Source organism: Astyanax mexicanus, chromosome 6 (genome assembly GCF_023375975.1).
Source record: "Astyanax mexicanus isolate ESR-SI-001 chromosome 6, AstMex3_surface, whole genome shotgun sequence".
Taxonomy (NCBI): domain Eukaryota; kingdom Metazoa; phylum Chordata; class Actinopteri; order Characiformes; family Acestrorhamphidae; genus Astyanax; species Astyanax mexicanus.
In genome coordinates, this window is record NC_064413.1 from 16,601,088 (window position 1) to 16,615,394 (window position 14,307).

At 37.3% G+C, this 14,307-nt stretch overlaps 1 protein-coding gene across 1 annotated transcript; it reads right to left on the minus strand.

Moving 5' to 3' along the window:
• Positions 1-69: 69 nt before the first annotated feature.
• LOC111193412 (C-C chemokine receptor type 5) lies at positions 70-12,949 on the minus strand. The gene is made up of 4 exons (XM_022674126.2): positions 12,883-12,949; positions 1,744-1,822; positions 1,480-1,542; positions 70-1,293 (listed from the first exon to the last, which is right to left on the minus strand). Exons 1-4 carry the CDS (start codon positions 12,932-12,934, stop codon positions 267-269), a joined length of 1,221 nt encoding a protein of 406 aa, XP_022529847.2. The 5' UTR covers positions 12,935-12,949; the 3' UTR covers positions 70-266.
• Between the last annotated feature and the right edge of the window lie 1,358 nt (positions 12,950-14,307).

Below are 14,307 nucleotides of genomic sequence, written 5' to 3' on the forward strand. Positions count from 1 at the left end.
CATTCAAGATTATCACAAAATTAATACTTCAGAATGATAGATAGATAGATAGATAGATAGATAGATAGATAGATAGATAGATACTTTATTGATCCACGAGGGGAAATTCTAGAAGATGTAACAGAATGAAGGATTATCTAGGAATAAACTGTAAATACCAGCATGCTTATATCTGAAAGCAGAAAATTACAGCACATAATTCACAGCGGTACCTGACTTGTAAAATGATATTTCATATTCGTTCAAGAGTTTTGTGCCTGCTTCATTTACATGGCAGTAGAGCGCTCGTCCACACTGGTAGTCTGCGAATACACAGAGCCTACAGCCTGGGACAGGTAGCTCGTCATGAACTTCAGCTTGATGCAAGGTGTCAGGCGCAGGAGCTTGATGAGATGCCTCTTAAACTTCTCTCCAACAAACACGTAGAGGAAGGGATTCAGGCAGCTGTGTGAGTACGCAATGGCCTCGGTGATCTGTAGAGCCAACTGAATACTCTTGCTGGTCTCACAATGTTGATTTATGACATGCTTCAATTCCAGACCTTTGATGAATGCTGCGATGTTGTAGGGTGTCCAGCAGCAGAAGAACACCACCATAACCAGGACAACCAGGCGAATGGCAAATCTTTTGGGGGAGCGGATCTTGAGGAGCCTTCTCAGCACCATTGTGTAGCAGAATCCCACAATCATCAGTGGAATCAGCAGGCCGACAATGTTGATTTTAAATAGGCCAAAGGTTCTCAAGAAATGATTGTCGGAGATGTTTGGATATGCAGTGCAAAGTGATTCGTTATTGATGTTTTCAACCTTAATGTAAATCAGCTCAGGGAAAGACGCTGAGAAAGCCATGGTCCAGATGATCAGGCTGGCCACAATCCCATATGCCTTTGTTCGGATCCTTAAAGCATAGACAGCGAGGACTACAGCCAAGTACCTGTCGATGCTCATCAGTACAATGAAGAAGATGCTGCCATAGAACCCCACGTAGTACATGCCGAGTACCACGGTGCACCAGACTTCCCCAAAAATCCAATGGTTGGCGGCGTAGTAGGCCAAAAAGGGGAGAGACATGACCAGGAGCAGGTCGGCTACAGCCAGGTTCAGAAGGCACACGTCGGTCATGCTTTTCAGCTGAGCGCCCATCATGATGACCCACACCACGAGCGTATTTCCAAAGAAGCCCACCAAAAAGAAAAGAGAATAGAGCAAGGGCAGGAAACGGCTCCCGTGGCTTCCATAATCACAGGGTTCAGTGCCATCATAATTTCCATCGTAATAAGTTGAGTAGTCATAGCTGAAAACAATAAAAACAAAATAAGTGTTGATTAAATTTGATATTGCTAAAGAACAGTGTTAGCCTATTTATCTATTTTAATTATAATAAATGTTTAGGCTTAGGCCTTAGGTTTAGGTCTAGGCCTTTTAAACAATTTGTTGTACTTATCCATTTTCATGACAATAAGCATCGTGTAGCCCTTACATTTCAGTAATATTACTGGCAGAATCATTCCCTTTCTGAAACGAAGATTCAGTTGTGGAGAAACTTGAAAAAAAAAAAAAAAAAAAAACACAAAGGGTTTACATCAAATAAATGTTAAACAAAGTGGCATATTAGAGAACTATCCCCTTTAAATACAGGCTCAGCATTATCCCTACAAGAGATTTGACTGTACAACATTTAATCATACTACTTCCATTGGAGCCTCTTAAATTAGCTTGTATTTTGATTTGTAAATGTTCTCACCTGCTTAATGTCATATGCAGAGGAATATCAGTGCTGTTCAACGCCATTGTTAAACACAACTTGAGCAGTCTTGCTGGTGCTGAGGATAAAGAGGAAAATGCAGAAATGTCACAAAGGTATTGACTATGTAGCCAGCCGTCTGTGCCGTTTGTGCAAAGCGTGTTTTCTGTACCATTTCCTATATTGGGTGATCAAATGTCAATAACAAAAATTAGTCAGAAAAATGTGTACCAGGACCAGGACTGAAGAACACTGATTTGTAAAGTCAATATAGCTGACAGACTTCTGTATATATTAAACCAAGATGGGCTGATTCTCTATGATAATGAAAACTTTTGTGTTGATAGCCTAATAAATAAAGAAATACTCCAAAAATATCAATATCAACATCACTGCATTCCAAATTATTATGCAAATTATATTAATATATTAAATATATTTATATTTATAAATATAAATATATTTTCCCTGTTTTTTAATGGTCAATGCAAATAACAATCATTATAATAAAAGTCAAAATTTATCAAAATAAATCAAATTTTATTGAACAGTATATTCTTCAAAAAAAAAACTCAAAATGCACTGTTCCAAATGATTATGCACAGCAGAGTTTCAAAACATTTTATAGGTTGTAAAGAACTGAAAATGGTCATTTGTTTGAAATTGCAGCATTAGGAGGATTTCACATTCACTGAAATCAAAAGCTATTTCAATCAAAAACATCCTAACAGGCCAAGTTACATGTTAACATAGGAACCCTTCTTTAATATCACCTTTACAATTCTTGCATCCATTGAACTTGTGAGTTTTTGGAGAGTTTCTGCTTGAATTTCTTTGCATGATTTCAGAATAGCTTCCCAGAGCTGCTGGTTTGATTTGAACTGCCTCCACCCTCAGAGATCTTTAGCTTGATAATGCTCCAAAGGTTCTCTAGGGTTGAGGTCAGGGGAAGATGGAGCCACACCATGAGTTTCTCTCCTTTTATGCCCATAGCAGCCAATCACACAGAGGTATTCTTTGCAGCATGAGATGGTGCATTGTGATGTCATGCATGAAGATGATTTTGCTCCGGAAGGCTCGGTTCTCCTTTTGGTAACACTTTATAATACTGTTTCATAGTTAATAGGTAACTAAGCAGTAGCTAAGCAGTAACTAATTAATAGTGCTGCATTAACACATAAATATTTTCTATTAACTACCAGGGAGTACTGAATAATTACTCAGTAGATAGTACTGAACTAATGATTATAGTAGTTCACTATTAACTCCACAATAATTACTGAGACTTACATATCTCCCAGAGAACTACTTACTAATTATGTCTCCTTTATAATAACTATTCATTAATTACTGCTCAAATCAACATTAACTACTGAAAACCGTTACATCCCACCTGGGGAACTATAGATCTAAATCAGTCTACACAAACAATTATTCTATCAGTGGTGATATTAAAGGCATATTTGAGTGACACTATTTGTAGTAGTAGTATCCTTAATTACCTTATTATCATCATTATCTTCCAAATATTAGCAACATATAGTAAAATACTACAGTGTGTCGTAATCTGCTTAAACCCCATTTTTAAAAGAAAAAAAAAATAATAAAAAAATAACGTAATATTATTACATAGTAGACATTATTTTTGTTCTCCAGAAGACTCTAAGACTGACTGTACTCAATTTTGTTTTAATGGTCACTGCTTTATTTTTCAGCACCAACCTTATAAACGTTCATCTTTAGCCTTGCAGTCTCAGACTTTTAGTGCGCATTATTAGGGTAATTACGGTAATTCCACAGCGCTGGACCGCTGGCCTCTATCAGTGTGTTTATCTGCTGCTGCAGGTTATTCTATCAGTGGTGATATTAAAGTCAGTGACACCACTTATCATATATTAACCTTACTTACCTTAGTATGCTCAATATCTTCCAAATGTTAGACACACTGAAATGTGCAGTAGTCTGCTTAACCCCCTTTTTGTAATGTTCTGTCAGTGAGTTACAGGTGTTTATTGTAAACCTGTGCTCTTCTTCAGTCCTCCTGGAGATGTGCTCAGTAGAAGTGATGGCTCACATACAGCTTTACTGTAGGTTGTGTCCTACATCCTTATTCTGGGGGGAATCATGTTTAAATGAATAAATATTTGTGTTAGATAACGGACTAGGCATCCCTGTGTTCTTCATAGATAATTAATAAGGGGTCCCTGTCTTCTTTTTTCGGGAGTTAACAGCAGCACATGGTAACCCATTACTAATTACTGAGGAGTTACTGTGTTCTTCTTTAGGAGTTACTGCAAATCACACCACAGTATTATAAAGTGAGAAACATGTTAACTAATTACTAATTACTGAGGAGTTACTGTGTTCTTCTTTAGGAGTTACTGCAAATCATACCACAGTATTATAAAGTGAGAAACATGTTAACTAATTACTAATTACTGAGGAGTTACTGTGTTCTTCTTTAGGAGTAACTGCAAATCATACCACAGTATTATAAAGGGAAATATACATTAATAATAATAATAATAATAATAACACACATTTAACCTAGCTAACTAACACACATGCATTTAACTTGCTAACACACATATAACCTAGCTAACTAACCCACACATAAAAGTTAACTTAGCTAGCAAACGAACACACATAACCTAGCTAACTAACACACATTTAAACTAGCTAACTAACACACACATAACCTAGCTAACTTAGCCAGTTAACTAACACACACATAACCTAGCTAACTCAGCCAGTTAACTAACACACACATAACCTAGCTAACTTAGCCAGTTAACTAACACACACATAACCTAGCTAACTTAGTCAGTTAACTAACACACACATAACCTAGCTAACTTAGTCAGTTAACTAACACACACATAACCTAGTTAACTTAGCCAGTTAACTAACACACACATAACCTAGCTAACTCAGCCAGTTAACTAACACACACATAACATAGCTAACTTAGCCAGTTAACTAAGACACACATAACCTAGCTAACTTAGCCAGTTAACTAACACACACATAACCTAGCTAACTTAGTCAGTTAACTAACACACACATAACCTAGCTAACTTAGTCAGTTAACTAACACACACATAACCTAGCTAACTTAGTCAGTTAACTAACACACACATAACCTAGCTAACCCTAGCCAGTTAACTAACACACACATAACCTAGCTAACTTAGTCAGTTAACTAACACACACATAACCTAGCTAACTTAGTCAGTTAACTAACACACACATAACCTAGCTAACTTAGTCAGTTAACTAACACACACATAACCTAGCTAACTTAGCCAGTTAACTAACACACACATAACCTAGCTAACTTAGCCAGTTAACTAACACACACATAACCTAGCTAACTTAGCCAGTTAACTAACACACACATAACCTAGTTAACTTAGTCAGTTAACTAACACACACATAACCTAGCTAACTTAGTTGGCTAACGCTAACTACACACACAACTTAGCTAACTTAGCTAGCTAACACACATCCTAAAGCTGGTTAACAACCCACAAAGAGTCCTCCTCTGATCCGGGGGTAAAATCAGCTGGAAAAGATCTCAATATCTTGATTACTAGTTTATTTTCTATCAAATACAGAAATATGAAAGCAGCAGAGTCTCTCTTAATCCTCCTCCAGCAGCAGCAGCAGCACAGCAGAGAATTTACACAAGGACCAGGAGAGCTGCGTCTGCTGTGAAATTACCGTAATTACCCTAATAGTGTGCAGTAAAATAAATCTCTGTGAGACTGCAAACGCTGAAGATACACTTTTATAAGGCTGAAACCTAGTATTAAAGCAATGATTGTTACATTATTACAGTCTTACAGTCATTTTTAGAGTCTTAGATCCCTTCTGGAGAACTTTCATCAATGTCTTCTATGCAATAATATTACGTTATAATGTTGTTTTTTTCTTCCAAAAATGATGGTTAAGCAGAGTAATACACACTGAAGTATTTTACTATATGTTGCTAATATTTGGAAGGAACTGAGGATAATAAGGTAATTAAGGTTACCACTACTACAAATGGTGTCACTTGCTTAATTCAAATATGCCTTCAATTAATATGCCTTTAACTCAAATATGCCTGATTTAGATCTATAGTTCCCCAGGTGGGATGTAACGGTTTTCAGTAATTAATGTTGATTTGAGCAGTAATTAATGAATAGTTATTATAAAGGAGACATAATTAGTAAGTAGTTCTGTGGGAGATATGTAAGTCTCAGTAATTATTGTGGAGTTAATAGTGAACTACTATAATCATTAGTTCAGTACTATCTACTGAGTAATTATTCAGTACTTCCTGGTAGTTAATATAAAACATTTAGGTGTTAATGCAGCACTATTAATTAGTTCCTGCTTAGTTACCTATTAACTATGGAACAGTATTATAAAGTGTTACCCTTCTTTTTGTACCATGGAAGAAAGTGGTCAGTCAGAAACTTTGCTGAGGTCATTTTCACACCTTCAGGGACCCTAAAGGGGCTACCAGCCTTCTCTCTTCCCATGATTCTGGCCCAAAACATGACTCCGCCCCCTTCTTGCTGACATCGCAGCCTTGTTGGGACATGGTGGCCATCAACCAACCATCCACTACTCCATCCATCTGGACCATCCAGGGCTGCACGACACTCATCAGTAAACAAGACTGTTTGGAAATGAGTCTTCATGTATGTCTGGTTCACTGCAACCGTTTCTGCTTGTGAGCTCTGGTTAGGGGAGGCCGAATAGTGGGTTTACTCACCACAGCAAGACTTTGAAGGATCCTACAGCTTGAGGTTCGCGGGACACTTTTTTCTGCACAAAGCCGTCTGTGCTCTGAATCAGCTAAAAATCTCTTCACAGTACGATGATCACGCTTAAGCTTTTGTAAAATATCTAATGTTTTCATACCTTGTCCGAGGCATTGCACTATTTAATGGTTTCCGCAGCAAAGAGATCCTTTTTCTATCCCATGTTGCTTGAAACCTGTGGTGTGCTTAATAATGTGGAACATGCTTCTTAAGTAGTCTTCCTTTAATTGGCCTCACCTGGCAAACTGAGCCCTGAGACACAATACCATCCATGAGTTTAATTGAGTACCAAAAAAAATCTTTATGACACTTAAATCCAATTTGCAAAATAATTTAAAACGCGGTGTAAAAAGTACATGATGCTCAAACAGTGAAACAAACATTGTACCTCGGTATGAATCCTATACTGCATGTAGGCTTAAACACATATATTCTTGGATTTATATGTTAATGCAGGCTAAATTATCATTTTGGATTTTGCTTTTTTAAAGTGGCACATTGCTTTTCAGTTACATTGTTATCCAATTTATATTCTTCTACATCCATTTAATCTGATGCATGGTTTTCGTAAAAAAAAAACTGTCAGGGTCCAAGAACAAGTCTTTTTAACCCAAACTTGTTTTTACTTTTATCTCTCTAATTTTACTTTCATCTCTCATTATTTTTATTCACTCCTATTCTTTTTTGTTCCTAGAAGAACTCTTTGTCTGACAACCACCAAACAACATGTATTCTTTTGGTCTCTAATCCACAATCATGCTGACCCGCACTCATTTATTTGTAATTTTTTCATCCAATGCCTCTCCCATTTACTCCTATTCATTTAACCGGTATCTTCAAACAAGGATGGTGTTTCATAAATATGAAATGTCGGATGTGACATTTGTGTATGATTTGATCCTTTGAAACACTGTTGCACTGATGAGGGTGTTAGCGGTTAGCCTGTTAGCTAAATAACCAAGACTTTACTCTCTCTCATCGTTACTTAGATTAGTTAGTTAAAAATAGCTGTACTGAGCTGCCTGATACTCTGTGTATCTGTAATAGAGGCTAGCCTAGCAAGTGAGCTACAGAACCCAAAAATTACAGAAAAAAAAAAATAATTTCTGCGCTCTGACTGTCCAGTCGCCCAATGATTCTCATCTAAACATCTATATAAGTGGACTTTTAGTCAGACACACTTGAGAGTGTTCTGTGATGAACAGAATATTAGCTACCAGGCTATCTGTGTGATAGATTAACGGTAAAATACTGATTAGATGTGTTTTTTATTTTTTTATTCATTAGACTGATGGTTTAACTAAACTTTGTATTTGATCATTTTTCAGTTTAAATTCCCAGAAATTGATGTTATTGTTTCCACGTAAACCCAGGACTTGCACTGCTTTTGCAAATAACATTGCACACATGACAGATAAGTGTTTGACATTTGTGCATGGCTGTTCAGCACTACACTGATCTGTTGCAAAACAGAGAGATCATTTCAGTGTCAGAGGGTGAAATGTGAGTGCAAGGTCATGTTTAGACATGCAGAACATCAGTCAGACGCTCCACTGATCTTGATTGACTGTATAAAATTTTATTATTACAGAATATATATATATATATTTTTTTACAAAGAGTAGAGAATGTTGTACAGAATATATTTCAAAAGACTAAAGATTTGCAAATAATTATTTTCATCATGCATTTCTCTTTCCTTCACGAGCGTCAATGAGGAAATAATTCTTGGTTAGAAAAAGTGTCGCCCAACTTCTGTTTTAAATATGAATCAAACAGAAAGTGTAATGTTATACACAGCCCGTACAAGAGTTGGCAGAGTCAGCTCTACTTCCTGTGGAGGCTGAGGTCTTGTGTGTGAGAGGTCAGCTGCTAACCCAGTGTTCACACTGGCACTTTCAAATAAGTTATTTTTAAGTTCAATTATTGATAAAAAAAAAAAAAACTAAACTAATAGCACTACATATTAAAATAAAGAAATAAAATACTGTGACATAATTTAATCAACAGAGGAAATTCTCATTAAATTAAATTAAACTCTCAATGAAATTTTTCATCAAGTACAGTTGTAACTACAAAGTAAGTATCTGGACTATCTTAGTTTACTCTCTACGTTAGACTACAATGTGGGAGCGCAGTATGTCAGAGTTTATTTGCAAGTCGTTGAGGAGCATGATTCAAGACTTAGTTGCTATTTGAAGCACCAATTTAACTCAAGTTCATCCCATATTTTAGCTATTGCACAAACAGTTATGTAAATAAAATATGTATATGTATATAATGTCTTCCCGGACAGCCAAAGTCTCCTGAAAGTTGCGGGAGTCTACCACATATCAATAACGGCTCCCTGATGCCCGCACAAGGACGTAGGAGCGGGTTTGATAATGGGGGGGGGGGGGTGACACATTTGCTAATATGAGCCGAAGCCCACCGTACATCCAAGTAAAGGTGACTTTACAACCTAAACATGACAAAAACTGATCTGTTATCATCTGCGTTTTTAATTTTTTCTACTGAAAGCACTTCTTACGAAGGTGTCCTTTTTTGGAAAAAAGAATGTAACTTTACGTTTCATAGAGATTTTTGACAGAAGTTAATATAATGTTAGACATCAGAAAAAAACATTTGTTGTTGGGGGGTTGGATGCGCGCTGTTCTTCTTCAGTTGTTCAACGGGGGGTGGGGGGGTCCGTGCAGTTTTTCAGTTGGTAAACGGGGGATTGGCTCAACGAGAGTACATTATAATATACAGCCGATGGATTGGCAAGCGTGAGAAATACCATGTGTGGCGTGTGAGCGTGTGAACTCGCTGAGGTGCGTGTGTCACATATAATTTTTTTGGCGGGAACAAATCCACTTGTTTCTAATATTGGGTCCCATCCCCCCGGTTCCTACGCCAATGCCCGCAAGTCAGATAAAACCTCCCGTAATCTAGAACTAGTTACCCAAGAGTGAACACGAATGCACATGTAGGCGACAGACTTTTTTCCTCAATCACGTGTGCGAAAGAGAGGGAGAAAATTACTACAGCATGAAATCAGGGGTAGTATTTGGCGGTGTAGTATTTCTGACTTTTTCATAAGTGTTGAGGAGCATGATTCAATTTTAATGCTGTTGACTCAACTTTACTGCTTTGCTGCAATTTGTAGCTGCAGTTTGAAGCAACATTGTATACTGAACATTGTTACTCAGGCAGGGCTATTCTACTATATAGTAAGAATTAAAAACACAAGCTAAACTTCTTTACGTAAGCAGTGGTTAGTCACGCTGAGTGGACAAATATGATATAGGCCAAGATCTGCCTCCAATATGAATCACTTTTACTCACTTTTTTAAATATCAGTTGAATACCCAAAAGACCAAGTATCATTATTTGGAAAGACAGGACACTGATGATGAGTTAGCGGGGGACCTGCATAAATTATGCCAGGAGCCAATGATGATGGCAGGAGTGTAGGTAGGTAAGCTATATTGTTTTAGCACACCAGTTTTCCATACAGTCTATAAAACAGTTAATTACAGTATATTATACAGTAGAGGCACAGTACAATAACAGTAACATTCTGGTATTCAGTATATTCAGTACAGAACTGTTGAAATAAATGACAGTAATGCACTGCAATATAACAGTAACATGCTTTCAGTACTTTCTGTCAATTTGCAGTGTAATTCTTTCAAGTTTAAATTCAGTGATGTGTTAAGTACTGTTGAAATGTGGTGTTTAAAGATAGCAAGCGACTGTTGTTATTATAGCAAGCGACTGTGTTATTTCAATGAGAGAATAGAAACTTGTCTTCAAGGTTTTTGTTTTGGGGTTGCTGACCTGTTGCTGTGCTGGTCATAGTGGTTGTTAAGTTGTTGACGTACAGTAGTTTCTCTGTTTGCAGTTAGTTGTTAGTTACTGTTCTGTTGTTAAACATATTTCTTCTACATAGATCTACACCAACATACAGCTCTGGATAAAAAATAAATAAATAAGAGAACACTTTAAAATGATGGGTTTCTTCGATTTTACCAAATTGAAAACCTGGATGATCACAAGCCATCAAACCAAGCTGAACTGCTTGATTTTTTGCACCAGGAGGAAAGGCATAAAGTTATCCAAAAGCAGTGTGTAAGACTGGTGGAGGAGAACATGCCACGATGCATGAAAACTGTGATTAAAAACCAGGGTTATTTCAACAAATATTGATTTCTGAACTCTGATTTCTGAAACTTTATGAATATGTACTTGTTTTATTTGCATTTTTTGAGGTCTAAAAGCTTTGCATCTTTTGTTTTATTTCAGCCATTTCTATTTTTCTGCAGATAAATGCTCTAAATGACAATATTTTTTTTTATTTGGAATTTGGGAGAAATGTTGTCTGTAGTTTAGATAATAAAACAACACTGTTTATTTTACTCAAACATATACCTATAAATAGCAAAATCAGAAAAACTGATTCAGAAACTGAAGTGCTCTCTTAATTTTTTCCAGAACCTTCACACCAACTCTGGTGTGTTTTTGCCTTCTATACTCTAGAAATGGTCTGAACACAGCATAGCTCTAATAATTGTACATTCTTTCAATTTATCTATCTGCTTTTTGCTCTGTTTTTCTGCTCGTGATCTACTGGACATTGGACTTCCACACATATACTCTAGATATCTGCATATCTATATAGCATTGTATATTTATATATTCAGTTTTACTTAACATATTTCTGTGCCATTTGTCACTATATCTATAGTGTAAGTTAGTGTGTGTATTGTTATTATGTATATTGTGTATACTGTAAAGTTATCTGTGTATTATATTTATCAGTTAGTTAACAGTTAGTTCCGACCTCACAATCTGATTGGTTGAGAAGTGTTCTAGCCGTGATGATATTTATGATAACATCACGGCCTTCTCACACTAAACTTGTATCACTCCGCCAACGCATTGCCGAGTAACAGCGTATATACACAGTACAGCTTAGAATCATCAACGGCATCAGGGGCAGCGTTAGCTTAGCACAGGCTAGCGCTCAGCCGCGGCACGCTCGCCCACAGCGCTGACTCGTGGAAAAAAGAGAAGGAAAATCGCTTGGCTAATGCCGTCTGACTGCCAGAACGCTAACTTAACCAGCCAGGCAAGGCTAGACTAAGTTAATGCTGAGCTAAAACAGGCTATGCTGACTGGGAATTTCCGAAGCGTGGATAGCTTGACTCCGGCCACCTACCCACAGTCCAGCCACACTGGCAAGCTAACCAACACCACCCAGCAAAACTAACAGAAATGCTCAAAAAATGCGCAGCGTTCACCTGAAGACAACTCCACAGAGCAGGAGAGGAGAGTATTAGCGTTATTTCACCCTCCGAACCATCTTCGCTTATTCCCAAGTTTGCTTTCAAGCTAACTTTCGTGGTGTTAGTCTGCCTGAACCATACACCGTTTTGTAGTTAAGTTGTGGTGGAACTACTTTTTGGCGGAAGGCACAGTCCATATTAAAGCATATTCAAACTGAATTTCTTAAAGTTCTTTGATTTATTTTCTTTATTCATTTTGTAAAAAAATAAACTGTTGTATAAAAGCAATAGAACACTCGAGGTCGTGTGTTATCACAAATAACATCACGGCTGTGATGATCTACGGCACTCGTGATGTTATTCGTGATAACACACTCCCTCTCGTGTTCTATTGCTTAAGTATTATTCTTCTTGTAAATATTGTTCTCTGCACACCAGTGGGAATCTGCACCCAAGTTTTTCACTCACATGTACACCTGTACTCTGTGACGTGACAATAAACGTCTTAAATCTTGAATCTTGAAAGTCTTGAATCTTGAATCATCTCCTCCACATTCTTGGCGACATCACATTCGCTTAGATTGTACTGAGACTCGGTCAGAATGCAGCAGTTGAAAACACTTAAACGTACTAACTATTTAATTATTACTAACTTATTAAATTGACCCCCTGGTCATGCCTCTGTGCGCCGCAGTTAAAGGGAACTGCAGGAGTTCTACAACATGGTGAAACAAAAGAATGTGATTCTTACATTCAACTAATTGCTCTTTTATATTTAAACCACAAGAAAAAAAATCTCCCTAAGTAAAATTGCAGTGCTTGCAGTGTTAGTCTTCCTTTTTTAAAAATGGCGCATATAAAACCTGCTGTGGTAACAAGGATTGTCCCAACGACACAACATATCGTCTCGCTTTCCTTGAATGCAAGTTGCTGAAATGAAATGAAACTCAATTTTGTTTCTTTAAATTACAGAGAGTCACTAACTTTCTTTTAAAAGTATATTGTTAATAAGGTAAAAAAAAATTATAGATCTGATATGATTAGTATTGGTTTACCTTCTGAAGACAATTCTGCAGTTCTCTCGTGGATCAATCGTTGTAACCACATCCCAAAAATGTTTCTACAAACCTATACCAAAAAAACGGGAAATAAGATTCTCCTCCCATGCTGACCATGCTCACCACTTCTGTGTTTGAATAAAACAGGCAGATCACTGCTGACAATTTTAATAAAAAAAATGGCATTTGATGAAGACACGATTAACGTAGAGGTTGCAAACAATTTTGCATAAACCAAATGTTTATGGTGACCTTGGTTTTAATTACCTTCACAGGGTGGACAGTTTAAGTTTATCCGCTCACACATACAAGAATTTATGTTCGGTTACAGTGGCAGATGATTGACGACATTTCACAGCAGATACACTTTTGCAAATCGTCGCTGTCCAATGAAAAACAAATATCTCCAAAACAGCAACTTTACAGGAGAGAGAAAAAAACTTGTAAACTTTCAATGGAAGTCAATGTAAAAAGAGTTTATTTCAGGTCATTTTGAAGAGGCAGGTGAGCTCTGACTTTGAGATATTCGTATCTTAACAGTACGCCACTTTGTGTGTCTCATCAGAGGATACAGACCTGTGTATTTACACTGTGAAGGTACACCAGCAGCTCATTTAAGAGAACATTCATTGTTTTTTGTTGAGTTAAAAGTTGGGTTTTGCGCTCTGCAGCATGTTTGTGTGTCTAAGATAGGATTGGGCGGCTGACTGTTGACCATTGTCATGGTTTTAATCAGTCAGTGTGGCACTTGTATTTCCCTCTGCCAAGATACAGTAAAACACGCCAGATATTTACATGAACACACCTCACTCCCAGACCATCACGCCCATTGGCGTAAATATATTCCTTAAACCTGATTCTATTTCAATGGTGCAGCTGGAAGGTGTGAAAATAGACTGTTGATGAGGTGTAAGATAGCAACGAGCATCGCAACGCGCCTTGCGCAGGGTGTACGATTGGGCCTCTGTGTTTCACTAAAAAGTGGGTTTCCGCCTTCACAGTCTGATTTTAGTGCAAGTTATTTGATTAGCGCTCTCTGTATCTTGAGCCACATTCAAATCCATACAAATCTGATTCACTGAGGAATATCTTTGGTAATATTTACAGCACACGCGATTGGTATGTTAGTTTCTTGCATTGCAAAAGTTAGTAAAGTTATGGCACTTAAAATCAACACTGTAAAAATGTAATAGTCATCAATAGTTCATCAGGTAGTATAGTTTATTAACCAGCTCCTCTTCCACACTTTGGGTCGTATCATATACCTTGCAGAAGGTGTGTTGTGATGCTCTTTGCTATTCGCAAGTGGCCTGTTTGGGAAAAACACACTCCAGCTGCCACTGATGTCCATCAACCTGGGCTACAGACAGGAGATGGCGAGGCTCGTGTTAGAGCTGAGAGACTCAACTGACCCGTTTGTAA